Source organism: Podarcis bocagei, assembly GCF_964188305.1.
Source record: "Podarcis bocagei genome assembly, chromosome: 13".
Lineage (NCBI taxonomy): Eukaryota > Metazoa > Chordata > Lepidosauria > Squamata > Lacertidae > Podarcis > Podarcis bocagei.
The window spans coordinates 37,939,521-37,966,973 of record NC_138138.1 but is presented as its reverse complement, the minus strand read 5'-3'; the positions used below and the strand labels follow the sequence as shown (position 1 = coordinate 37,966,973).

Here is a 27,453-nt window from a genome sequence, read left to right as displayed (position 1 = left end):
GGCCACCTCATGAGAAGAGAAGACACCCTGGAAAAGACCCTGATGCTGGGAAAGATGGAGGGCACAAGGAGAAGAGGACGACAGAGGATGAGATGGTTGGACAGTGTTCTCGAAGCTACCAGCATGAGTTTGACCAAACTGCGGGAGGCAGTGGAAGACAGGAGTGCCTGGCGTGCTCTGGTCCATGGGGTCACGAAGAGTCGGACACGACTAACCGACTAACCGACTAACCAACAACAACAAGTGTGCAGATCTGTGCAGTATGAAAAGGCTTCTCTCTCTCTTAAACCACCACCTTCTCTCCTCTTTTGCTTTCACTCCTTTCATTACCTTTTTGACCTCCCCCCACCCTTTTATTTTATTTTCCCCTCTTCCAGGCTTAGCTATTTGGCCACCTCTTTGTTGGGTTCATGGAAATATGAACAGTGCTCAGATCTGCAAAAGGCTCGTTTAAAAAAATAACCTATAGGTTCAAACTTTTACAAACAGGTGGAGTCTGAGACAGATGTTGGCAGCTGGAAAGAAGGGGAAGGAGGGGGGAGAGAGAAGAAAAATGAAGTCTATGTTTGGGGTGAATGCACTTTGGAGATCTAGGATCTATCTCTCTTTCTCTAGGGCAGCTTTGCTCCACCTTGCACTCTCCAGATGTTTTTGGACTACAGCTCCCATGAGCCTTAGCCAGCATGGCAAAAACACAAAGACAGACCGTGATGCAGGGAATGGTTGTTCTTTGCTCCCACCTAGTGGTTGGTTAGCTGTGTAGGCATAAGATCTTAAATGCTAAATCCAAAACAGCAACAGGGTTGCTCGCTTGCAGAATCTACTGAAGAATATTCAGATGTCGCAGGTTGTGTGACAAAAAGAGTGCTGGTCCACCAGCACTGGAAAAAGAGAAATAGCCATATACATGGTTATCCCAAGTGACAAGGGTGTTCCACAGGACCATTCAGGAAAGGAAGGGAAGAAAGACTTCATGGGTACCATGGCATTCACGCTCTCTGGTTTGGCAACCCTTGGACTGCAACATCCCAGATAGGTTCCGTGCCTGGCAAAGGAACGCCTCCCATTTCCCAAGTTCTGTTCTTGAACAGCTCTTACTTTTCAGAAGCTTCTCCTGCCTAGTAGTCGGTGTTGTTTACAAAGTCACTTTCACATTTCTCCTTGAGCACCGCAAAGGTCTGAGCCGTTTCTCGTGTCTTTCGGCAGGAACATCGGCGGGCGGAACGTGCTGAGCAGCAGCGAGTCCGCACTGAGAAGGAACGGGAGCGGCAGAACAAACTGGCCGTGAGTATTGCCATTGCCTGGCAGCTTCCCATTCCAGCTCACGGGTGGGGGACCTCAGGCCAGGAGCCAAATGCGGCCCTCCTGCGTTCTCGGCCCGGCCCTGGGGACTCTCCCCAAGCCACACTTCACTTCATATGCTCATATCCTGGGGACAGCCCCCAGATTTACAAATCAGTCCCGCTGTGGGTTAAACCACAGAGCCTAGGACTTGCCAATCTGAAGGTTCGAATCCCCGCAATGGGGTGAGCTCCCATTGCTCGGTCCCTGCTCCTGCCAACCTAGCAGTTCGAAAGCACGTCAAAGTGCAAGTAGATAAATAGGTAGCACTCTGGCGGGAAGGTAAACAGCGTTTCCATGTGTTGCTCTGGTTCGCCGGAAGCGGCTTAGTCATGCTGGCCATATGACCCGGAAGCTGTACGCCGGCTCCCTCGGCCAATAAAGCGAGATGAGCGCCACAACCCCAGAGTCGGCCATGACTGGCCCTAATGGTCAGGGGTCCCTTTACCTTTACCCCATACAAAATCCATTGAAGTTCAAAAGTGTCCCCGGATTCATCGGAAAAAATCTGGTAACCTTACATTAACTGTCCCACTTTAAGTGGGACATCCTAGATTTACTAGCTCCCAGGATGTCCCCTTTTGGCTCCCACGAGAGAAGGGCCCCAAAAGATGCCCGTTTTGGGGGGGTCATAATCTTGTGCAAGTCACATGGCTCCCACGGGAGTGTGGCCCTGAAAAATGCACACGCTGATTTGACTTGGTGACATGTTGGAGAGTATGAAATGAGCCCGCTCTAGAAAAGGTGAGATTTACATTGGTTGCTTCGCCCACATTCCCCCCCCACACACCACTGTCGTGTGACTGCTGGGTGGTGGCCCAGTTGGGAATGTTACCCTTAATCTGAAAAAAGGTTCCCTGCCCCTCCCTGTTCTGTCATTGGATAATGGATTCCACACGGTCGCCCTGTGCAGGAAGAGAAGATGAGGAAGGAGGAGGAGGAGGCCAAGAAACGGGCAGAAGATGATGCCAAGAAGAAGAAAGTGCTGTCCAATATGGGGGCTCATTTTGGCGGGTACCTGGTAAAGGTAAGTTGCTGGGTAACAGTAAGGAGGGATTTACTCTTTTGGATAATCACAGTCTTTGCTTTGCTTTGCTTCCTAATATTTCAACCACTTGCATGCCATCCAATTGGACCTGTTCTAGAGGTGTACAGTGCTAGCTAATTTCTCACTGCAAAACCATAGCTTCATAGTAGAGGACGTGCTTTGCAGGGGGGGTGGGGAGTGTTGCTATAGGATATTTGGCGCTTATTTTTTCTCTTTTTTGTTTTTTCACCTTTTTATGAAACAATTTTTATTTACTTTTACAAGTGTAGAACAATACAAAGTACATAGTCACACTTAGAGATTTCTCCGAATCTCTGGACTTCCCACCTTCCCTTCCGTGGGTCCAATTGTCAACCTTTGCGACTGCATATTATTCCATAATCCATATTTTATGTCACTCCATTTTGTCCATAGTATCTGCTACATTACCAGTGTTATTGCAATCCTGCTAATGTTTTCATCTGCTTACAGTGGTCTCCCAGATAAATTTTTCCCATTCTTTATTAAAGTTTGGGGGATATTTGGTGTTTCTAAGAGGGAAAGGGAGATGTGAGCTGAACAGTCTGGAGAGAGCAAATTCACCCTAACCCCAAGTGAAACCTGATGTCCACCTTATCTATTCAGGTTCATCCTCTGCAACTATTCTCAAGCCTTTGAGAATCTGCTTCCCACCTGATCTTCTGGAAGGGACGGAATATATAATATCACCACGATGCCATCAAGTGGCTCTTTTCACAATTGCAGCCACCATCCCTTTCCTGCAATTCAGTCTGTCGAGGGTAGAGAGATACCTGTAGCCGATCCAGATGTTTCTGGACTCCCAACTAGGGCTGGAAGAATCTGTGCATCTTGCTTCTCTCCTTTTCCCCATTTTTCCAATCTTCATTTTGGTTCTTCACACTGCAGCAATTTTCAAATCCTTTTGTATATATTGGGGGGGGGGGGGAGGTTCCCAATGAAAATTCTCCAGCATTTTACTGCAATTTTCTCCTATTGGATTTTATGTTATTTTCACCAATATATTCATCGATGTGCACCGTTTCCAAATACATGCATTTTTGTAAACAATGTTTTGCTGGAGAACTGCAAAATTCAGATGAGTGCCAGTTTTTGAAGGGTAGCTGTGTTTTGGTTCACGGATTGCTCTGGCAAGTTTGTAAGCAGCTTGCAAACACAGTAAAAATACAAAAAAAAAAAATCCCAGTTACAGTAAACACAATCAATAAAAACCTAAAAAAACAAAAGCATTTTCTGCAAATAAAAGCTCTCACAGATCCTTCTAACACCAAAAGAGGCCGCAAATACTTTAAAAGCCTTCAAATTAAGGGTCAAAATCCTGGTTTAAAAAGTTTTCCCTAGGTGACTCCCTTTTGCACACGCTTCCCACCTGGTTTCTCTCTCTTAGGCCGAGCAGAAACGTGGCAAGAGGCAGACAGGCCGTGAAATGAAGATCCGGATCTTATCAGAGCGAAGGAAGCCGCTCAATGTAGAGAACTTAAGCGAACAACAGCTGAGGTTGGTAACAGAGTGGAGCTGCAAGACTGGCGCCAAGGGTCCCCTGCAAGGGTCCCCCATAGAAGAGCCCCCTTGACCCTGCCCCCCCCCCTCACCATTGCAGCTGGCTCATTCATGTGCCTCACACTTTGGCCCTTTTATGGGGGGGGGGCTGCTCCTTTTCCCTTATGGGGTATTCCAGAGCCCGTATAGAGTCCTTAAGTGGGTTCCTTATAGGTAGGAGAAATAACAGAAGCCAACCAGAGTACAGCCATACCTTGGAAGTCGAACGGAATCCGTTCCGGAAGTCCGTTCAACTTCCAAAACATTTGGGAAGCCACAGAAGCCGCAATGGATGTTCGGGTTCCAAAGAACGTTCACAAACCAGAACAATCACTTCTGGATTTGCGGCGTTTGGGAGTCAAACGTTCATCTCACAAGGCGTTCGACTTCTGAGGTGCGACTGTAAATTGAAAAGCAAAGTGGCTAGTAAGCCTGATCTTTATTCAGGGAACAGTTGCAACAGAGTCCCCACTCACAACACACAGGAGGGAGGAGAACCCTGAACAATGGTGTTCAAGCCCTTATATAGACTTTTGAAATTGCCCTCCCTGTAGCCCAAGACCAACCCCCTGAAACATCATACATACATCACAGAAGCAGGCGGTCTCCAGCAGAAATCCTGCCTGCCAGGATACCTGATAATGGTCACTGATTGCATTACCTGGGCAGCCTGGCCATTCTTTTGTGATGGTTAATACTTTAGTTCCTGAGTCCAGGTCACAGGCTCATCCTATTCATACACAAATGCGGCCTTAGGATTTGCAAGCAAAAAGACAATGGGAAGGCTTTCCCCATTTGCCTCCCTTACTGCAGAGGAATACTTGAGGTCAATGGGAGAGTCAAAATGGCTTCAGGATTGCTCTCCCATACTATTCCAGACACATAGTTCATATATTTAGATATGTGTGCATATATGAACATTTATTCTATATTTGAGACCTTAAAAGTCTTATAACAGCCCAAAGGGCAGAAGCAAGCAGACATAGCAGTGGTGGGGAAGGAGATACTGCTGCCTGGTTGCCCTTGGCTCTGTCTGGCAGCCAAGATGAGGCAGAGGAGCACCATCAGTTGACAGCAATGGCAGAAAGGAGGGAGGGGACCAGGGAAGGTGGCTTGGCCAAAGCCCCCACCATGGCCATCAGCAGTTCTTGGCACTGTTGAGTGCCTGGCCAGGGAGGGGCATGAGGGATGTTGGGGGGGGGGGTTAATCAGATAAGTCCCCCAAACCCCAATACAATTTGCCTCTCTCTGTTCAGGGACACAGCCAAGGAGTTACATGACTGGATCCATCAACTAGAATCAGAGAAATTTGACCTGATGGAAAAATACAAATGTCAGAAGTATGAGGTAAGGAGGGAGAAAAAGAAATATACTTTTGGATACGGAACTTTCCCTGCTGCCAAAATGATACTAACATCAATTTCCCTCTCTGTGTTGTGTGTTTTCCCTTCCTTTCCAGATCAATGTTCTTTACAACCGCATCAGCCACGCCCAGAAATTGTGAGTGACCTTGTGGTTCCGGCAGCAACACACACTCTGCCCTCAAATCCCATTGCCCACCCACCCACCGCATGTTTTAAGGCCACAAAACTTGTGCATTTTCACAACTAGAATCCACAGTGTGGAAACGGCTTGAGGAACAGGTTCTAGTGTTCATGTGGAACTGTTCATGAATTCATAAAGTCCACAACTGCCAGGTTTATAAAATGTATTTTAAAAATCCTCTTTTTGGCACCTGCTAAGGACATTTTTGTTCAGACAAGCTTACCCAAATGCTTAGGAGTTTGGGGTCATTTTAATCTGTTTCAGCATTTTAGTATTTTAACTTTTGCATGTTTTAAAGTACAGCTGCAATTTTTTTCTTGATTTTATTGTGATATCTTTATGTAAACTGCTTTGGGGGTTGTTGTTTTTACAATCAAGCAGTATATAAATTTTCTGAATAAATAGATAAAATACTATTTTGGAGAGCTGGAATCCAGGTCACCAAAATCTCAAGATCTGCACCAATTGGAAGCTGAAATTCAGCTGTAGCATTCTCTCAAACTTTAACATTTCATATTTGGAAATTTGCTGTGTCATATTTTGGTCTTGTGACTGCTTAGCTTGAGTTTCCCTCACAAAATATATTTCAGATACATACTGTATATATGCAAGCAGTACACAGAGCTGGGTGTGAGTCTTCTTGGGTGGATAGATATAGATAGATAGATAGATAGATAGATAGATAGATAGATAGATAGATGATAGATAGATAGATAGATAGATAGATAGATAGATAGATAGATAGATAGATAGATGGTGAATGTGGATATTTTACAACTTGTACATTTCTTCCTTGCAGCAAGAAAGGTGCTGGAAAAGCCAGACTTGGTGGCCGCTGGAAGTAAAAAAGACGACACCCACCCGCCTACAGTTCATGCAGAGATCTGGGAGCTACTGTTGATTGCAGCATCCCATTGCTTCCCCTGCCCTGTTTTATGTTGAAAGCTGACCAGCCTGCCCTTTGTCCATTCTTCTTTACCCCTGTCATGTGTGCCTGTAACAAGCTCTTTGTCACAAGCCAAACCCAATAAACCAAACTCTCCCCTCTGTGGTACCTCCCCAGTGAGTACAGCCTCCCTGTGTTTTATTGGTGGAAAGAATGTAGAATCTGTCTATCTTTCTCCTCGCTTTCCAGAGAAGCTGCTTTATACTGAGTCACACTTCTGGTCCATCAAGCTCCTTATTGTCTACACTGACTGGCAGCACAATGACGATTGCTCCAAGCACGTTAAAACTTGGTTAGATTTGCATTTGCCCTCATTCACCTTTAAGCAAATGTTCCCCACAAAAATGCTTAGGCTACAATAAATTGCAGACCCTTAGCTTTGCAAATAAGTGAATAGTTTCCAGACCTTACAGCAAACAAGTCTCCATCCACTGGAAATAAAATGAAGAAAAGGGTTCCAAGCAACTTGAAAAGAAAAGTACTTGGCTTCCATACAAAGTGAATCAGGCAATCTTTGTGTTAGCTATAATAAGCAAGCTATAAAATCTCCCTTTTGGAGAGGTTCTTTTCATTTGCAGGGAGCCATAGATAGCCACGTGGCTTCTTGCTTGTTCCAGGAAGCGTGAAGAGAGGAAAAACTGAGAAGGGGGTGCTAGAAGGGCGATGAGAGCCTACTAAGCCATACCCACACTGGTAACTTGAACTCAGAGTGCAGGTTAACATTTTCATGTACGCCAGCGGCACCCTCATTATACAGCTTCCACACCTCTTTTGACACTTGAGGTCTATATTTTTGAGGACCTATCTTGTAATGTTGCTTTAAACTGTTTTTAATGTTGTCTTTTAATGCCGTAACTCACACTGGGACATTAGAGTGAAAGGCTGGTAAATAATAATAATAATCAGTGCTTTTTTTCTGGGGGTACTCAGGGCCATGCGGTACTGGCAACAAAGCTGTAAGAGGTCAACTGGATGCCTTTAAATTTTTAACTTTCCTTGATTATTTTTAAAGAAGGTAAAAATAGATAATCTAAAATAAAGATAGGAACTGTTACGAAACAAAAAAAACATTGAAAGCAAAACAAGGCAGTTGCTAGGCTTGGTCACATGGTTGCTATACTACTTTGGAGTGATGGGAATTCTCAGAGTTTAAAAAAAGCAGCACGGGATGAATAATTGGGAGACTTTGGTGTGTGGCGATACTCTCCCTTTAAGACTAGCTGTACCACTCCAACAGAGGGCCTACTTATTGCAGCTAAGGAGGGAGCGCTGGAGCTCAGGGAGGAGAGAGTTTGCAGCGGGAGCCATTTTGTGTGTGTGTTGAACATAGGCCTGCAACTCCACGAGAGAGCCACCCGCATCCCATTTCAGTAGAGGCTTCATTGGGATACTAGAACTGAGGAGCAGGAGTTTGCTGAAAGCAGAGCAGCACATAAGAGGTAGCTCAGTCTGGGCCCTTTTCATAGACGTTGCTGGGGGAAAGCCTGATAGCAGCAGGCCTGTTGCACTTCTATGCTTTGCAATCCTGCACAAGCCGTACCGCTTGGCAACATTGCAGGGCTGCTGGCGGCGGGTGGAGGGGGAGGTATGGGGCAACTGGGACAAATAGACCCAGGCCTACACAAAACCAGAGATTCCCTGCCTCGGTTCCTCTGGGTGCCGTTGGCCAACAATGGTTGCTTGAAGGATGACTTGAGATTTCCAGGCAAATGTTCCACTGAAAAGTAATTTTCTGTGGCAGTTAATACAGCAAAAGGGGGCATTAGTAGTGTGAGACCAGGCCTTAAGAGAGAAATCTTTCCTGAGTGTTGGAGAAGGCCAGCAGCAGACCACAACCAGAAAGCCTATGAGACTGAGCCTCAAGAAGCAGAAAGAGCCTGGAATTTGGAGGAGGTGCTTGGGAAAAGTACAAGCTAATCTTCATTCCCTTTTCTGCAAAGGTCGAGTCCAGCATTCTGTTCTGACAGTGGTCAAAGGCATGACTACAGGTTTTTGCCAGCCCTACCAGGAGATGCCGGGTGTCGAATCAGGGTCTTTTTGCATAAAGTTAGAAAAAGACCAGAGTGGCCCACAGGTTGTGTATACGCCATACATTTAAATCAGATTGCTTCCCCAAAGAATCATGGGAAGTGTAGCTTGCCTCTCACAGAGGTGCAATTCCCAGTCCCCTTAACAAACTACAGTTCCCAGGATTCTTTGGGGGAAGTCATGGGCTTTATGCGTGTATGGCGTATATACAGCCCCACTCTGAAATTCAGGTAAAAATTAAAACTGGCATTGGCTGCGATTCTCTAGGGACGTGGCGGTGCTGTATCTGGTGACATTTCTGTTATTGTTTTTATATATCTTGTGGAAGTTGAAAGCCAGCTCAAGCTTAGATGCTGATTAGGGCTGACATGGTGTGACCCCATTCTTTTCATATTTCTGTGGGCACTTGCTGATTCTTTCCTCTTCCTTAGGGTTCCATAAAGTCTATAAAGAAGAGGGCTCAGAGACAGGAAATAGGTTGAGAAATACACACACAGCCCACCAGTTCCTGTCAGCATTTGAAAGTGAATCTGTTTTCCACTCTCATTTCCAAGGCAACACATGTAGGGCTTTCACTATGGAGATGTTGTGAGCTAAACAGTACTTCACATCTTCATATATATTATGCTGCATATTACATTACAGTGGTACCTCAGGTTACAGACGCTTCAGGTTACAGACTCCGCTAACTCAGAAATAGTACCTCGGGTTAAGAATTTTGCTTCAGGATGAGAACAGAAATCACGTGCCAGCGGTGTGGCGGCAGCAGGAGGCCCCATTAGCTAAAGTGGTACTTTAGCTTAAGAACAGTTTCAGGTTAAGAACGGGCCTCCACAACGAATTAAGTTCTTAACCCAAGGTACCACTGTATGTACAAGGATGGGAAACCTGTGAGCCTTCAGATGTTATTTGATTGCTGCTCCCATCCTCCCTGACTTTTGGTCCCACCTGCTAAACATTGGACAAGTGTAGTCTCTGCTGTCTTTTCAGCGCCTACTGAAGACTTTCCTCTTCCAGCAAGCCTTTTGAGTAGAGATCTTCCCCAGTCTGGATCTGTATAGGAATTGTTTATAGATGTTTCTAGATGCCTACTTGTTTATTGCTTGTATGCTGCCCTGGGAGGAAGGGTAGAATGTAAAATAAAATAAACAATAATAGTAATAGTAGCTGGAGTCCAGCAACACCCTTGATAGAAGACCTGCAGTCAGGGTTTATTATTATTATTATTCTAATTGCAATATTTCCATGGTAATCCCACACAAATCTGCTTCTTTTAAACTCCATCTCCCAGGAGCACTTGGGGGAGGGGGACTTCAGGCTCATCTCCCACCATGCCACACACATCTGTTTCGTTTCCCCCTAAAAGGTGGAAAGTTTGAGAGTTGCGCACTATTACGGTACATCCGTAATTGGCAACGTAGGGCTAATGATTTCTACTGCAATCTCCGAGACAAAGCAGCCAGGGCTTTTCGCCGCATAGTTGCTGCTCTCCGCCTGCAATCCGGACCAGGGTCTGGTTTCTTCTCCTCGTGGTTTTAACGGCATAAACAAGTGCCCCCGCTTTCCATCTCCACCCGCACTTCTTAGGTTGTGCTTTTCGCATTTTCCCCTAGGATTTGGGTGTATGTGTGTGTGGAAATAACCTCCCAGTCGTTAAAACTACAACTCCCACAATTCCGTGCCGTTGGCAGTGCCGTGCGAGGCTGATGGGAATTGCAGTCCGGCGGAATGTCTGGAAGCCCCCGACGTGTGGAGGACTGCACTTCCCGTCATGCCGCGCGGCAGCCGTTCCCTTTCCCACATCCTCCGCCCTGTCGCTGCTGCTGCTGCTGCTGCCGCCGCCCCCTCCCCTCTCGCTTCCGATACGGAAGCCGAGAGGCGCCGCCGCTGCTGCTTTTCAGCCCAGAGCTAGAGCTGGGCCGGGAGGGCCGCCCAGCCGGGCTGGCGGCGGCAGCAGCGGCAGGAGGGGGAAAATGGCGGCGCCGCTGCTGTCCCTCTCCGAGGGGGAAGGAGCCCGGGCGCGGCGGCGAGAGCAGCTCCGAGCCTGGGCGGAGGCCGAGGCGGCGGCGGCAGCAGCAGCGGCTGCTTCTCTGTGCCCGGCCCCGCCTCCTCCGGGGCTGCCGGTGGCGGCCGAGAGCGAGGCTGTGCCCGCGGCGGGGATGGGGTCCGGGTCCGGGCTTCGGCCCCGCGCCGTCCGCTTCGAGGCGGCCGCCGAGTTCCTGGCCTGCTGCGCCGGGGCCGAGCTGGAAGCGGCGCGGGAGATGCTCAGCGCCGACCCGGGCGCCGTGAACGGGACCAACGCGGACGGCATCAGCGCCCTCCACCAGGTACGCGGCGCCCCGATGGCAGCTCCCTGCCTCCCTCTCCCTACTTTTGCCTTCCTCCCATTAAGCTTTTTTCTCTCCTTTCCCCTGGCCGAAATAAGCGACAGGATTTCAAATCTGGAATCGTAACCCCCAGCAGAAAAGGGTGCCTCTGAACGTGCGCAGAGTGTCCCGTCCCCCCCGGTTGAGACGTGTGAAGCAGCCTTCCCCCAACTTGGTGCACGTCAGACGTCTTAGACTGCAGCGAGCATCAGCCCTGGCTGGCATGGTTAATGATCGGGGTGATGGAAACTGGAGTCCAACAACTATAGGGCCAAAGTTTGGGAGAGGCTGGTGTAGAAAGTCCTCTGCCTGCAGCCCCGGCTTTGGTATAACTAATGTCAAGGCTTGGCTTAGAGTTATATGATGAGAGTACTTCTGAGCATCTAAGAAATGCTCCCCAGCCCTTATTTCACTGTTGCCAAGGCCTGGCTGTGAATTGTATAGGGATCGCCTCTGAGCATCTGCAGAGTATGTATTCTCTGCCATTAAGCAGCTGCAACCAGCTCCACCCTATCTCTCTCTACGCATACACACAGGCTCATGTGAAATTAGAAGGATCTGTTCCCTTTTATCAGCTAATGGTTGGGTAGGTTTGAACCCCAACAGCCCTCTGTAAGATGAATGCTGCTCCAGGTCCATGCACAAAAATTGCATTATATGAGGCTAGCAGTTGTGAAATGAAAATAAAGGTTTGATGATCCCCCAGTTTGGCATGTGATTACGGCTAAAGAACGCTTTGCATGATAAATGTTAATGTAGCAGCTACCCAGTAAATGGAATTTGCACTGCCTGTGGAAACATCCTCTAGGAGGTTTGTAAAGCACATCTCAATCACTTCTGGCCTGAGATTGCTCTCGGTCACTAGATTAATTGATTAATTATATGGTACGCACATACATTCTGCATTTATACCAAGTCGCAACAGTGACCATTCTCTCTGTCACGAAAGTGCCTGTCTTGGCTGGCAGCCATTCTCCCAGGGTTCTCGGGTCCAGTTTATTAAGCTCTATTCTCACAGCAGATGTCAAAAATTCTGTGCCAAATTCCAAGTATCAGTAAGATTGTGCTGATGATACAGGTGCTGTAGTGCTTTCCCTGAAAAACATCCCTGGTTCAAACAATTTCAGGTGGAATTGGGAAAGACTGCTGTTTGAAACCTTGAAGAGCAGCTTCCAGTTTAGACATTACTGAGCAGGATGGACCAATTGTCTGAATAGATATTAGGCAGCTTCCTATGTTCCTTCTTAATATAATTCCACCTTTCACCTAGTGATGTAAGTCACTTCCAATGTGCAAAGTTGAGCTGCTAGTTCCATCACCATCATATAGAGATCAAATGCCACCATCTCTTATTCTTTTACTGGATAAATGATAACACAGCTCAGAAACCTTGCTATGTTTGTAAGCATAAATAGAAAGGGTGGAAAAAACCTATTTTCTACCGCACTTTAACAGCTACCAGTCTGCTCGTAGGACTTTGGAAACACCTAACTGCAGGCTGTTGTTCTGAGAATGGTATATCCGGTGTGAATAGACACTGTAGAGTATATGGGTAAAAATTGTAGGAGAGGGAAGCAACAGTGAGCTTACTGTAGTTGTGTGCTGTAAACCTCCAAGCCAGACTGAAGACTTGGATGATGCCTTCCTACAGCAGATTACCAAACATTGAAAAAGGGGAGATACAGTAGTCATAGGAGACTTCAACTACCCCAATATCTATTGGAACTCAAACTCTGCCAATAATGTAAGGTCCAACAAATTCCTGTGTTGCCTCATTGACAATTTCATTTCCCAGTAGGTAGAAGAAGCATCAAGGGGGTTATCTATTTTGGACCTTTTCCTCACCAACAGTGGGGAACTGATCAATGAAGTGGAAATACAGGAAACCTAGGGAGGAAGAGATTGTGGCCTCGGGTTTCATGATACAGAGGCAAGGAAAAGCTGAGTGTAGTCAGACATGCATTTGGGACTTCAGATTTCAGAAAGTTTAAGGAACTGCTGGGTGACATACTACGATCAGAAATTCTCAAAAGAAAGTGAGTCCAAGGTGGATGGGGGTGAAATATTGAAGGCACATGTGCAGACAATTCCAGCAAGAAAGAAATGTAACTAAAGACATGGATGTGACTGCATATAAGGAGTTTACTGATGAGCTGAGATTTAAGAAGGGCATGTCTAAGAAATGGAAGGAAGGAGAAGTTGCAATAGAGGAGTATACACAAGTATCCAACGGTTGCAGGGTGAATGTCAGGTGGGCCCAAGCTCAGAATGAGCTCCAGCTTTCATGAGAGATTGAAAATAATAATAAAAATGTTTCTTCAGCTAAGTTCAAAACAAGAGGAAAACAAGCAAGTGGTAGGTCCTTTGCATGAGAAATGCTGTTGAGCGGCAAAGAGAAGAAGGAACTGCTCAGCACCTACTTTTCTTTGTCTTCACCCAAAAATAAAGCAGTGCCCAACCTGGTAATGGCAGAATAAATAATTACAGGTATCCAGGGGAATGACTGCGTGCAAGCCTGTCTCCTGTGCTTGACACTGTAAATCAGCCTTTGCCAAATGTTGTGCCCTATATATGTTTTTGGAAGGCACCAGGTTATGCCTCTGAATGCCAATTGCTGGGAATTGGCGCTGGACTGAGTGCTGTTGTGCTCCATGTCCAGCTTGCAGGCTTCCCATGGGGGCATATGGTTGGCCACGGTGAGAACAGGTTGCTGGACTAGAACCATTGGCCTGATTCACCAGGTTCATATTACATTGAGGTTAGCAGAATATCCTGTATGAACGCTTCACGGTTTATGAATGGTTTGGTCACACCCAACGACCAAACCACGGTGTGGCCATCCAGATGTTGCTTTGGTGTCATGCCTTCCCTCCTTCCCCTTGTAGTTCTCTCCATCGCTACTTGGTCCAGCCAAAATGTATTTGCCGTTTTCAGATGAAATGGCAAGCCATGCTGTGCCTGAACCAGGAAGTGAGGGAGGGAATTTTAACTGCGGGGAGGCAGTGCGAGTCCAAGGCACAGTTCCAGTGTGTTAATTGAGCCTTGCGTATGCTCAGAAGTAAATCCCACTGTGCTCATTGGGACTTACTCCCTAGTAAGCGTGTTTCAAGATTGCAGCCTTAGTCTTGATGTTATTCTGTTGGCTGCGTGGACGCATTATGCCCCCTTTCTTTGCAGTTCCCACCGGATTTATCATCCACAAAGTTTGCACAGTATAGCTGTGTGTGGAAGATCAGTTATGCCTGAAACACATTTCCCTTTCCTGGGTTTCTCATTAGGAGGCTCTGGGACTGCTGTCCCCTTCCATGCTCTTCTCCCGCCCCACATACACACTCCTGGATAATTTTCCATTACTTCATTCTCTTGATGCTGCTTGGCTCTTTGCCCTGGTCCCCATCCTCCCGCCATCTCCAAACACCAGTCTGTCAAACTCTGGCAGAGCGGGTGGTGGTGAAAGGAATGAGTCCTGGTCTAGGGAGAAGATGCAGCTTCTGCCCATGTGAGGGGTTCTACCTTAGGATTTAGAACTAATCGGGGGGCGGGGAGGTAAAGGTAAAGGACCTCTGACAGTTAAGTCCAGTCACAGACGACACTGGGGTTGCGGTGCTCATCTCGCTTTACAGGCTGAGGGAGCCGGCGTTTGTCCGCAGACAGTTTTTCTGGGTCATGTGGCCAGCATGACTAAGTTGCTTCTGGTGAAACCAGAGCAACACACGGAAACGCTGTTTACCTTCCCACCGGAGCGGTACCTATTTATCTACAGTGGTACAGCTCTTCAGGTTACAGACTCCGCTAACCCAGAAATAGTACCTCAGGTTAAGAACCTTGCTTCAGGATGAGAACAGAAATCATGCGGTGGCGGAAGCAGGAAGCCCCATTAGCTAAAGTGGTACCTCAGGTTAAGAACAGACCTCCAGAATGAATTAAGTTCTTAACCCGAGGTACCACTGTACTTGCACTTTGACGTGCTTTCGAACTGCTAGGTTGGCAGGAGGTGGGACCGAGCAACGGGAGCTCACCCTGTTGCGGGGATTCGAACTTCCGACCTTCCGATCGGTAAGTCCTAGGCTCAGTGGTTTATACCACAGCGCCACCCGGGTCACTAATGGGGGAAGCCGCCAGCAAATGGGTTGCTAAGCCTTTCAGAAATGGTTTTGATTTGGAGCAGATCTCCAAGCCACAGAGGCACTTAACATACTAAGATTTCCGCAGGTGGCTTTGCAGAGATTGGCCTCACTTAATCCTGCTTCAAAATAGAAATATGGAGATGTGATAGAAGTGAGTTGAGATGTGAGGGTACTGAAGCACTTTGAAGACTGAAAGTTGGTGCATCCCACAGTTATGGAATTGCGGGGGCTGGAACTGGCTTCCTTTAAAAACACACACACAAATGAAACTTTCTAGTCTTTAACATTGTGAAATTTCAGAAACCAGTGGGAAGGTTCAGGAGGGTTTCCTGTGGTGTTGGAGTAGTTCTTCGGTATTCTTTTTTTATATCTCTTCGCTTCTCCCTGTGACCAGCTTGAAGCAAGATAAGTGATGTACTACATTCAAACCTGTTTATTTTCCGCCAATTTCATTTATACAGTTTGAGGAATCCACATTTTCCTAGGAGCAGGACTCGATTTAACTTTGCATTGAAACTTTTTCTTAAAAGCAAACTCTTGAGTAATCACTGTGTGGAATCTTCTATATAAAAAAGAGCCTGTGTATTGTAGTCTAGTGGTTAGAGTGTCTGACTAGGACCTGGAAGCTCTGAGTCCAAATCCCCACTTTGTCATGAAGCTCACTGGGTGACCTTAGGCCTGTCATTCTCTCCCAGTGGTAAAGGATGAAGGGGCAGGGAGAACAACATTCATCTTATACCTATGGGCGCTCTCTTCATTAACCATTCAGTTCCCAGGTATCTTTAGTGCAGGGCTGGGGAATGTGCAGTCCCTCCAGTGTCATTGGACTCCAACTCCCATCAGTCTCAGCTAGTGTGGACAGTGGTTGAGCATGATGGGAACTGGAGCCCAAGAACATCTAGAGGGCCACAGGTTCCCCATCCTTCTTCTAACAGCTACATATGGCCATCCGTATTTATGGTCAGCTGTCATCCGGTTGGCCCCCACAACAGGAAACATTTGCATGAAAGCAAAACACATGTTTTATTTGTCCAGGCGTTGGGGTCATAGGTGGCAGTGATTTTAGTAAGGTGGCAGTGGTTTCAATATGATGGCATTACAGATAATTGTCAATGCTAAGCTTAGTCAAAGTTGCTGCAATCCTTCGGTTTTTAATTAATGGCTTTAACATTGTATTCTTACTGTGTGCATGAACCAATGTAGCGGTCCATAAACTGAACAGGTTTAGGTTGTTAGCTGGAGGTGGAGCATAAAACCAACTGACTATCAACCAAACAAATAAAAGACATAGGTAGGGTTTATCTCTTTGTTTCATAATGCCTGGCTGGAGAATGGGGCACCCATGGCCCCACTGAACTGCTGCTGTCTTCTCGTTTTCTAAGCTGAACCGAGAGCCTTGTCTTCTATCTGCCTCCCACTTGGCTTCGAGTCCTCTTGTTTCTCTGCAAACCCGTGAGTCCGCCGCTCGCCTTATGTTCCCAGAGTTATCCTTGTGCCTGTCCTCACTGCTGGGTTGTGCCTCTGATTCTCCTCTGGCTTCTGGCCAGGGCAGAATTTGGAACGGCCCAAACTTACTCTACCACGTTCTGAGAACGGCAGGGAGCGTGGTGGATTTTGAAGCCTGTTTCTGCAACGTGTTTTCCCTGGATTTTGGAAAGGAAAAAATAAGCCTGGGAGTTGGATGCGGGACCAGTTTCCAAGGTGTAGCCATAAATAGGCAGCACGACAGGCAGGCATGGGATTCTTAAGTTTTTTGTTTTGTTTATTTATCTTATGTTCTGCTCAGAAGAGGGAATGGGAAAGGAGAAGAGAACAAGGGCAGGAGACTCTCCTTCGTTGCAGACCTGCCGTGGGTTAGATAACTGGCTTTTGCTCAGGCTAGTAGATGTCAAGGAATAAATCTCAAAAAGGGTCGCAGGGACTCCAAAAAAATTGATATAAAAGGTGGTTCATGACTAAACACAACAAATCTACATGTAAAATGGATATAGATAGATGTGCACACATGAGTGATGGCCACTGTCGCATAACAACGACAACAATTCCTTCAAACACCTCATGTGGTTAGACAATATCTCCTGGGTTGCATCCTGTTTCATACCTCGCCAGAACAAAAATGGAGAATTTTGCACAGATGGCCGCTTTATAACCCTTTATGGCCTCTTGTTTGATTTTTTTCAAAATTATGTAAATCTTGCTCATTTGGTATAATTCTGCCACAAGTGCTTAATTGTCTTCTAAGTGCTTAGAAATGAGAGAGTATCAGATTAGGTTTTCCTAATGTGTTAGAAGAATCCTCAGTGCAAAGGCAGAGAGGCTAATGCATTCAGATATACCAACAATATCATCAAAATTTAGAAGACCCTACACATCTTATGCCATAGAGGGCCTTTCATTGGGGGACTATTTGTACATTTAGATTCTAAATATGAATATTTCTTTGACGAAGGGCTTTTGGAAGGTACAGTTTTCGGAACAAACAAGTTTAAATAAAAGTCAGCTCCCCTCTGAATTCCAAAGAATGTACCTTCTAAATATACATGGTTCCCTTGACTTTTCTCAGGTGGGGGCTGCTGCTGAGAGGAGAGACTTGGGGTGTGGCAGAGACTTGGCCACGGTTTACCTCCGTGTTGCCTCTCATGGTTCCACAGGGGTTAAAGTGGAGGTGCAGAGCTTGAGAAGGAGGATTCCTGAACTCATTGCGAAGAAGCAGGGCCTAACAAGGAGAAATGTAGCTCTTTCGCAGCACAGCCAGTCAGGGAATGTTTCCGAAGAGCTTCAGCCAACACCAGCCGGTCTCTCTTGTTTGTGGAAAATGAAATCTTTGCATTCCAGGCAGTGGCTATTAATATCAGTGCTCGGCTGGTTGGGTGAAACAGCCGGCATCTTTCTCCATGCCTAGTAACTCCTTCCCTAGTTGCACCCAGGCTGCGGGCAAGGATGACGGCATGGGGTCTCCTTTGTCCCAAAGCCCATGCAATGAAGGGTGGGAGCAGGGAGAAATTCCAGTGCGTCCCTTTCTCTTCAGAGGGATCCAGTCATAAGTCCAGAGTGGGTGCAGTTTGAACCAGGGTTCACCCCAACCCAGCCTTGGAGCCCAATTTGAACACAGTGATTAAACACAGTGATTATCCTGGATAAATGGTTTGAGAATTTTAAAAGTAACAGGCTAGATCAAGGGTAAGGTGTAAAGGTAAAGGACCTCTGACAGTTAGGTCTAGTTGCAGACGACTCTGGGGTTGCGGTGCTCATCTCGCTTTACAGGCCGAGGGAGCCAGCATTTGTCCGCAGACAGTTTTTCCAGGTCAGGTGGCCAGCATGACTAAGCTGCTTCTGGCAAAACCAGAGCAGCACATGGAAACGCCATTTACCTTCCCGCCGGAGCAGTACCTATTTATCTACTTGCACTTTTTTGGGTGTGCTTTCGAACTACTAGGTTGGCAGGAGCAGGGACCAAGCAACGGGAGCTCACCCTGTCCCAGGGATTCGAACCGCCGACCTTCTGATCGGCAAGCCCAAAAGGCTCAGTGGTTTAGACTACAGCACCACCCGTGTCCCAGATCAAGGGTAGTCGACCTGATATCTGCCCAGTGTTGCTGGACTACAGCTGCCATCATCCCTGACCATTGACCATCCTGGCTGGGACTGATGGGAGTTGGAGTCCCAACAACTTCTGGAGAGCACTACGTTAGCTGACCTTAAGCTAGATTGTGTGATTAGTCTCTTATGTGTCTTTTCTTTCTCACACTAGCAGATGCAGACTGTCAGGGAGGGACCATTTCTCTTTTCTTTTTTTTAACTGCTTTATTGGTTTTAAAATTGTATAACACAAATAGTCAATAGATGTTAAAGACAAAGTAAAAATAAACAAACATTCATTCCATAGTTGATATTTGTTGTGTACATCAATTTGCGATTAGATTTGGCATGACCTCCGATCTCACCATTGTGTTCCCAAATTACATTCTTTATCTTCTCTACGTTATTCTAATTACTTTAAATTTATAAAGTTGTCCTATTACACGCAGAAACTCAGTCAAGACCTTCCAATGGATTGATATTTTGGCAGTGTTCTTTTAGGTAGACTGTATATATCCCACTCTCTGGTAAATTTTTCATCTGTAACGGCTCATAGTCTTGCTGATAGTCTCACTAGTTCAGCATACTCTCTCAATTTATTTTGCCAGTCTAGTTTGGATGGGATAACTTCTCCCTTCCAGCCTTTTGCGATTAGAATTCTGGCAGCTGCTGTGGCGTACATGAAAACTCTCCTGAACTTCTTTGAGATTTCGTTACCCATAATTCCTAGCAGGAAGGCTTCATGCTTTTTAGGTAAAGAGCATTTAAACATTTTCTTAAGTTCGCTATAGGTCAGGCAAGTCCAAAGTCTGTTTTGGGGGCTTAATCTGGTCCCTGTGGGAGTTTATTTCCTGGGGTAAACCCCCCCCCAAAAAAAGCTCAGCACGCATTTTGGCCCTGACGCATGTTCACTTCATCAAATCTGGCCCTCTTTGAAAAAAAATTGGGCAGCCCAGATCATTTCCCAACACTCTCTGATCTTTTTACAGTTCCACCACATGTGGAACAATGTGCCTTCCGCCTCAGGGAGGGACCATTTCTCATTGGGTAGAGCACATGTGTTACCTGCATATCCGGTCTTCGGTTAAGGGATCAGATGGCGGGAGAAGCCTTACTCTGACTAGGATCCTAGAGAGCTGCTGTTAATCAGGGTAGTTGTTGTAGGTTAAATCAACTCTCTCCAAAGAACCTAGGAGTCTTTTCTCCCTAATACTTTTCTGAGAGGACTCTGGTGTCTGATCTCCCAGTTTTCCATGCTTTCATTCACTTGGTGTTTCTCTTTTTTGAAAATAACTCAAGATGACCCAAATTCTTACTTCAAGGCTGCTCGATACGATACACCCACATAACTGTCGCTTGTTGCCTGAACCAGTTTTATTCTGCGTGGTCTCTTGACTGCAAATCCAAAGCCTGTTATTAAAGGCAGATGAAATCTAGCAGAAGCTGCTGCCTTCAGTTCTGACGTCTTTTGTGTTGGAAGCAGAAAAGTAGCACAGCTGCATATTCCTGGCACTCGAAAAGACATCAAAGGCTCTTTGGTCCAAATTCTCTTCCTTTAACAACGCCTCTCCCCCCCCCCCCAAAAAAATAAACTACTGCTCAAAAGAGGCTGCAGGTCTCTGTGACACTTTTTTTTGAGAGTGTGGAATCCTGCAACACATCTGCTGTTCGGCATAGAATGCAGATCCATGAGAATCTGAATTTAATCTTTTTGTTGTTGTTGGTTGACCACAAACTTGACATGAGCCAACAGTGTGACGTGGCAGCTAAAAAAGCCAATGCAATTCTGGGCTGCATCAATAGGAGTATAGCATCTAGATCAAGGGCAGTAATAGTGCCACTGTATTCTGCTCTGGTCAGACCTCACCTGGAGTACTGTGTCCAGTTCTGGGCACCACAATTCAAGAAGGACACTGACAAACTGGAACGTGTCCAGAGGAGGGCAACCAAAATGGTCAAAGGCCTGGAAACGATGCCTTATGAGGAACGGCTAAGGGAGCTGGGCATGTTTAGCCTGGAGAAGAGGAGGTTAAGGGGTGATATGATAGCCATGTTCAAATATATAAAAAGGATGTCATATAGAGGAGGGAGAAAGGTTGTTTTCTGCTGCTCCAGAGAAGCGGACACGGAGCAATGGATCCAAACTACAAGAAAGAAGATTCCACCTAAACATTAGGAAGAACTTCCTGACAGTAAGAGCTGTTCGACAGTGGAATTTGCTGCCAAGGAGTGTGGTGGAGTCTCCTACTTTGGAGGTCTTTAAGCAGAGGCTTGACAACCATATGTCAGGAGTGCTCTGATGGTGTTTCCTGCTTGGCAGGGGGTTGGACTCGATGGCCCTTGTGGTCTCTTCCAACTCTATGATTCTATGAAAAAAGAAAAGCTGGTTGCCCCTTTGCATTTTTAGGTGGATGTAATGCTGCTCTCCTTTGCACATAATGCCACCAAATTATGGTTGACGCTACACAAAAAAGCATTGTTTGTGTGCTCCCTGATGCATTGTTTCATCTCTAATGTAATTATTTCAGCTTTGGCCCAAGCCACAGTTGGCATTTCACTCCGGTTCCCCAGTTAGAGTGCAGCCCAGTTGATGTTGTATCTGATCCAAGACAAACTGTGGTTCACTGTTGCATCCAAACCAGCAAACTGTGGCTTTCAATTGCAATTTAGAGGGCATGTACAAACCACAGTTTGCTGGTTGTGGTGTAACAGCAAAACATGGTTTGGCTTCTGGATCGAGCACACTGCCGTTATGGGCTGTGAGTGGGGAAGCTATGGTCCTTCTTTGGTCTTATCCATCTGCTCATGTGATATATCTCATTTCACTTTGCCCTGCCTACACTGGGGGACTTGTGCCGCCTAATGAGTGAAGAAGAGACACATTTTTCAAGAACTAGCAGCTCCTAACTTGTGCTAAACTGAAAGTCAAACGACCAACCACTCCCCTGTGCAACTTGTATAAAATACATCAAAACATTCTAAGCGGAACTCATGTTGCATAGAGACCAAGAGACTTAAACTATGAATCAGGAACCGCCTGGTTCGAATCTTGCATCTTGCAGTGAACTTACTGGGTGGCCCCCCTCTATCTCAGCTTCAGTCCATCCATCTGTAACATGGGGCATTGTAATAAACTTACCTTGTCATAGGCAATGCACACAAACGGCTTTGAACTCTTGAAAGTGCTATGCCCATGTTTCCTGTAGTTTTTATTTCATGGCTGGGAAAAGCCACATCTCAGCTGGGCTGAGATGAAGTTGCCTTCAAATGAGCAACCAAGTGACAAACAGCATCTGCTGCTTATCCACTGCCGCCCTAGCACTGCGATACATTTCCCAAGCCAGGGAAATGTAATGCCAGAGTTTTGGTGGCTCCTGCAGCTTTCGCTCCCAACCACTTAAGATTAGAAGGCACAGAGAGAGCAGTAAATAGCAGCCACACTTTTTGTGCATTTGAGAAAGGGAAGGGGGTGCTTGCTGTGTCTGTACTTTCCCAAGTGAAGTTTGGGAATGGGCTCCGTTGGCCTTCTCAGACCTGGGATGTGCATTTTAGCCAAACTTGCATTTTGGAGACCCTCTTCAGAATTTCTTACCAGGTCTTGCTAGTGGCTCTGCTATAGTTCCCCTTATCTGACTGCATCCCATTAGGAGACCTGGCCCACTGGTTGAAGCCCAATGATGTCTGCACCCAGGTTGTAAGTCCAGTTGAACTTACAACCAAGTATTTAAAGGTTATTTTACCCGTGTATGACCAGCCTCCTGGAATATTGGAAAGACCTGCTTCCTGCCTCTTTAATTCAGGGGATGGGGATCCTGGGACTCTCCAGATGTTGCCCAGCTATGGCTCCTATCATCCCCGAAGAGTAATTTCAGCAGGGTGTACAGCTTGTCATGCAGAGATGAAAGAAGCAACATCTGTTAAATTCCCCCTTCTGCAAAGCAGTTGTTGGTTCAGAAGGTCTGCCCCCCCCCCTTTGCATCTGGTCACCATCCCTCCATCTGTCCTCTTGGGAACAGAGAAAAAGGGCAAACAGAAGCACTCTTCCTTCCTTTTTAAAGAGATGGTGATAACGCCGCCATGTGACTCGCTTATGGATCGCGGCAACGGGTGGGAGTGGGGCCTGGACACCAAAGGATATTCTACTCTCTTCCCCAAATGTTCAGCTTACTAGCTGCCGCCAACCGTTTTTCTCTTGAAAGTTTTTTTTGGGTGTGTTCACCTGTGGATAGGGAAAAGCATTAAGGCAGGATTCTCCCTCCTTGCTCAAGAAGTGCCGTATTTTTCGCTCTATAAGACGCACCAGACCATAAGACGCACCTAGTTTCTGGAGGAGGAAAACAAGAAGAAAAATATTCTGAATCTCAGAAGCCAGAACAACAAGAGGGATCGCTGCACAGCGAAAGCAGCGATCCCTCTTGCTGTTCTGGCTTCTGGGATAGCTGCACATCCTGCATTCGCTCCATAAGACGCACATACATTTTCCTTTACTTTTTAGGAGGAAAAAAGTGAGCCTTATAGAGGAAAAAATACGGTAGCTGGATTCTCCTGCCTACCATTTGTGGTGGGGATGTTTGCAAAAGAATGCACAGGGTTAACTGGTCAGCACTGGGCCCTACATTATAAACTTAAATCATATTGTTCCCCTAACACAACTTAACTATTAACACATGAGACTACCTGTATTTGTGCAAATACCAGCGACTTTGTGGGCCATCCTGTTAGGCCTCCTGCCCAATGACAGCATTGTCTTTCCAGCCTCTCTGAAACCCTACATGGCCAGGAATTCATTGTGTGGCCTTCCTGAGCAGCTTGTTCCTGAGCTGCAATCCTCTTAGCATTAGGAAGCTTTTCTTGATGTTTACCTAAAACCTGCCTCCCTACCAGGAATTCTCCCCACCACCAATTGACATCGCATTTTGGATCACTGAGCTGGTTTGGAGACTGTGCAGGCTCCCAGAATGGAGCTCACAGCTGCTTTGCTCTTGCCTTGCCTTTTTCGCTGCAGTGCCAAGGCTTAGTTTAGCGTGCCGTCCGAATTGGGACTACCGGTTAAGCTGTCTCTTCATGGTTTGTCCTTGGCTACAGCTTACGGTTAGCGAAGAGAGAGCTTAACCGCGAATTCCAGCTCAGGCGACGCGCTAAGACGAACCTTGGCTCGGCTTAGCACAGCAGTTGAAAAGACCAGGAAGGGGGAAAGCGGCTGCAAGCTCTTCTTCTGAAGCCCATGCAAAGTTGCTAAGCCAGGGTTTGCTGGAGCGTGTTGTGCGAATCAGGCTGCCAATAGAGGTGGGGATTTTCCTGGGTGGGGGGGGGGATGAACTGGGAAGATTTTCTTATGCAAATTAGGATGGTTTGCATAGTATTTGTGTGTGTGTGGTTTGCATCAGATTTTTTTCTGATGCCGAGATTAGATTTAGCGTGCTTATCTTCTATCTGGTAAACAAAGCTTTAGAAAAAGTATCCGCGTGTCACTTTTTTGTCCTAATACACCACAAACATTTGACCTGGAGTATCTGAGGAGAAATTAAACCACACTTACTTCTTGTGGTTTGAATGTGGTATCATGTAGCAATTTGTATTGCAATACAGTACTTGTAAAAAAAATGCAATGGCAATCGGGTGTGCTTCCTATACATTGTTTGTTTAAATAGGAAAACAAAAGTGCTGAAAACTAATAAATTTTGGCAGCTGAAACAATTTTGCCAGATATGCTCATTTTCATACTCACAAGGTATAATCACCTGGAAAACATTAAAAGCAGCTTTGAAGCTGACAAGCTTGCCTCGTATTTGTAGTTGTCATCCATTTACTGTTACTAATGAGCCTATGAAAAGGAAGGATTTTTATTGGCAGAAAAGTAAAGCACTGGGGGAGGAATTTTGAAAAAAGAAATCTGCCCAAACCATTGACTATAAAATTCCCAGGTGGCTGGGGTGTTATTTGGCCTACCATGTGGCAAATAAAAAGCTCTGAAGGGGTTTGTGGCATTCACTGCCCTTCTGCTAGGGGCTGCCAGCTTCAGTCATTGTCTGTATTGTCTAGGGGACAGTGGTGCAATGGGACATTTCCTTGTGGCACCAGGAAAGGAGGGCAAGGTGCTGCGTGGGGCAAGGGAGAACAATAGGGAAGTGCTCTTTTTGCTCAGGGGAGCGAAGGTTCCTTAGGAACATGAGAAGCTGTGTTCCACCCACATCAAACCATTGGTCCATCTAGCTCTGTATTGTCTACACTCTATGGTTTCAGACGGACAGGAGACTTTCCCAACATGGAGATGCCAGGTATTGAATCTGGGCCCTTCTTTGTGCAGAGAACACTCTCTGCCACTGAGCTTTGGCCCTGTTGTGGAGGAGAGAGAAACGGGGAGCTGGGAGCTTCCTTGCGACAAGTCTTCTGTCTTTTCCAGGCCTGCATTGATGAGAACATGGAGGTGGTGGAATTTCTGGTGGCAAACGGAGCCGACGTGAACCAGGCTGACAATGAGGGCTGGACTCCGCTGCACGTTGCTGCTTCCTGCGGCTACATTGAGATTGCACAGTGAGTTTGGGGCTGCAGGGGAGACGGCCTTCCAAAACCATGCCAGCTCACGGATAACTTTATTGGCCTTGCGGTAGATAAATGCCTTTTGCCTGAAGTTATTACAGTAATAAATCCACAGGCCGGTCTTTCAGTGCTTCTCACCTGGGGCTGAATGGCCTTCCCAACACAGGATAGCCAGATGCAGAAGGGGACAGGGCTCCTGTCCAGATTAGCAGGTGCCAGTCATCATGCACACAACTATCTAAGGCACGGGGAAGGTTGTGGAAGCCAAGTTGGTGGTCCTTTCTCCCCATCTGCATTTGAAAGGGAGGGAGGCTTACTGTCTGCATTCAGGAGGCAAGGGTGCAAAGGATTCCGGTGCTTGGCAACTGTCACCCCACGAGACGGGCTTTTGTGTGGCCTAATCCGGGATTGCAGGGGTGGGGGGTTAAATGGGCCCATGGATCTGACCCTGGGCATCACTGTCTGGCCCAGATACCTCTTGGACCACGGTGCCAACATCGCTGCAGTGAACAGCGACGGGGACGTGCCATTGGACATTGCGGAGGCTGACAACATGGAGGCCTTACTGCGTTCGGAGATTGGGAAGAGAGGTAAGGAGAGAGCAGGCTGCCGCGCATGGTGTAGCTCTGCTTCCTCTAATGCTCTGTCCCTCTGTAGACCCTTTCAGGGCTTCACCAGGCTTCTCCAACCAGCCCTCCAGGTTGCTGGGTTTCCCCCCTTCCTTAGGGGTCGGTGCTGCAGAAAGATTATAGAGTCAACTTTGCAGGTTTTCATACACCTCCCCAAATGGATTAATTAAATGGATCCTAGTTTACACCACAGGGTTGTAATATATGGCCCATCAAAATATTTTCTACTTGGATTATTTACTGCAGACAGAGCGAAATGACAACTTCCAAAACCTGGTAAGTTCTCTGGCTCTGGAACAGTTTAAAAATACAGTGTCTACCAAGATTATATTTGCACATATTTGCTTACTGTACACAATTTATTCTGCATCGAAACCCAGTGAAGGTTAAGGATGGGGAACCTGGGACTCCCCAGATGTTGCCAGACTGCAACTCCCATCATACCTGGCCATTGACCCATACTGCCTGGGGTTGATGGGAGTTGCAGTCCAGCCTCATCTGGAGGGCCACAGGTTCCCCATTCCTGAGCCGTATGTGTATGATGTAATTGTGCCCTCAACCCATAATTACATCATGCACAAATTCCTCAAAACAATGATGACTACGTGTTTTTTTGGAAGAGGAAGGAGTTGCTAGGATTCCTCGGCATCGTTAGGAGAAGACATATTTCTTCGCATCTCTCTGGTGCGGCCGCAGCTGTTCAGATTCATAGTTGTCGCCTTCTGGGCTCTCCCGTGACGCCTCCTTCTCCTTTTCAGGGATAGATGTAGAAGTAGCCAAGCGAGAGGAGGAGGAGGTGATGCTTCGTGACGCACGCCAGTGGATGAACGGTGGGAAAATCTCTGACGAGCCGCACCCCAAAACAGGGGCCACGGCCCTCCACGTGGCAGCTGCCAAAGGCTACATTGAGGTCATGAGGTGAGAGCCTGCTCCTCGATTCCCCCAGCCCCGAGGGACGTCCATTCTGAGCACATAAAACCCTTTGATAAATCTCCTTTTGGAGCAGGAAATGGGATCCCGTGTCTCCCTCTCACAGTTTTAAGCTAGATTTCAAACATCATAGAAGCACGTAGGTTTACAAATTGGCTGCCAACGTCACACCTCAGGTTCCTATTTGCCTCAACAGGTTTGGGCACTTGCCATACCCACTCTCCCAGCCCAGGTGGTTAGTTGCACCACTTCTTCTGATCCCCCCCCCCCCGCTCCGTGCCTTGCCAAACATCCCCTGAGCAAAGGCGGGGCCTAGGGAAAAGCGTAGGCCAAGTCAGTGCCAGTCCCCACCCCAGCCTCCTGATGGTGACTCGGAGCCGATAAGAATCCAGGATATCAGCATCCTGCTCCCAGCCATCTTGCTTTGAGCATTTGGACCCCTCCCCTCAAAAAAGAAGAAAAGAAAAAGAGAGCTGGCCCCAGCAGGTTTCCAGCAAGTTCCATCCACGCTGCTTCTCTAACTCACTCGCTCTTCCAAAAGTCCCAGTCTCCTGTCCCCCCTGTTCTTCCTTAACCTGCTCCCTGCCACGAGAACCTCAAATTCCTGGCCCTTAGTTATGGACACCTCGCAGAAGAATTCAGGAGAATTCTTGTCCCTCGATAATTTGGGACTCTTGAGTTCTGTATCTCTCTCCCCCCCCCCCCCAGCCCTCACAGAAGACCCTGTAGCTCTTGTATCCAGCACCGTCTTTGCTCTATCCCATCCAGAGTCTGCCTTTCCCCTCTTTTGTCTATTAATATCTAGCTTTCCCATAAG

At 46.9% G+C, this 27,453-nt stretch overlaps 2 protein-coding genes across 10 annotated transcripts in view; both read left to right on the top strand.

Annotated features, from left to right (window-relative positions):
- Positions 1-6,557, top strand: part of TNNT1 (troponin T1, slow skeletal type) — a 28,068-nt gene extending 21,511 nt beyond the window's left edge. For all 6 annotated transcript variants that reach the window (XM_081169030.1, XM_081169028.1, XM_081169032.1 and 3 more), the window contains 6 exons: positions 1,207-1,284; positions 2,255-2,368; positions 3,795-3,904; positions 5,203-5,293; positions 5,406-5,446; positions 6,291-6,557. In XM_081169030.1, the coding sequence (XP_081025156.1) occupies positions 1,207-1,284; positions 2,255-2,368; positions 3,795-3,904; positions 5,203-5,293; positions 5,406-5,446; positions 6,291-6,336 (480 nt within the window). In that variant the 3' untranslated portion in view covers positions 6,337-6,557. The remainder of the gene's footprint in view (positions 1-1,206; positions 1,285-2,254; positions 2,369-3,794; positions 3,905-5,202; positions 5,294-5,405; positions 5,447-6,290) is intronic.
- A 3,599-nt stretch (positions 6,558-10,156) lies between these two features.
- PPP1R12C (protein phosphatase 1 regulatory subunit 12C) overlaps positions 10,157-27,453 on the top strand; it is a 39,764-nt gene continuing 22,467 nt past the window's right edge. For all 4 annotated transcript variants that reach the window (XM_081167082.1, XM_081167080.1, XM_081167081.1 and 1 more), the window contains exons 1-4: positions 10,157-10,792; positions 24,941-25,071; positions 25,549-25,667; positions 26,465-26,624. In XM_081167082.1, coding sequence (XP_081023208.1) covers positions 10,172-10,792; positions 24,941-25,071; positions 25,549-25,667; positions 26,465-26,624 — 1,031 coding nt within the window. In that variant the 5' untranslated portion in view covers positions 10,157-10,171. The remainder of the gene's footprint in view (positions 10,793-24,940; positions 25,072-25,548; positions 25,668-26,464; positions 26,625-27,453) is intronic.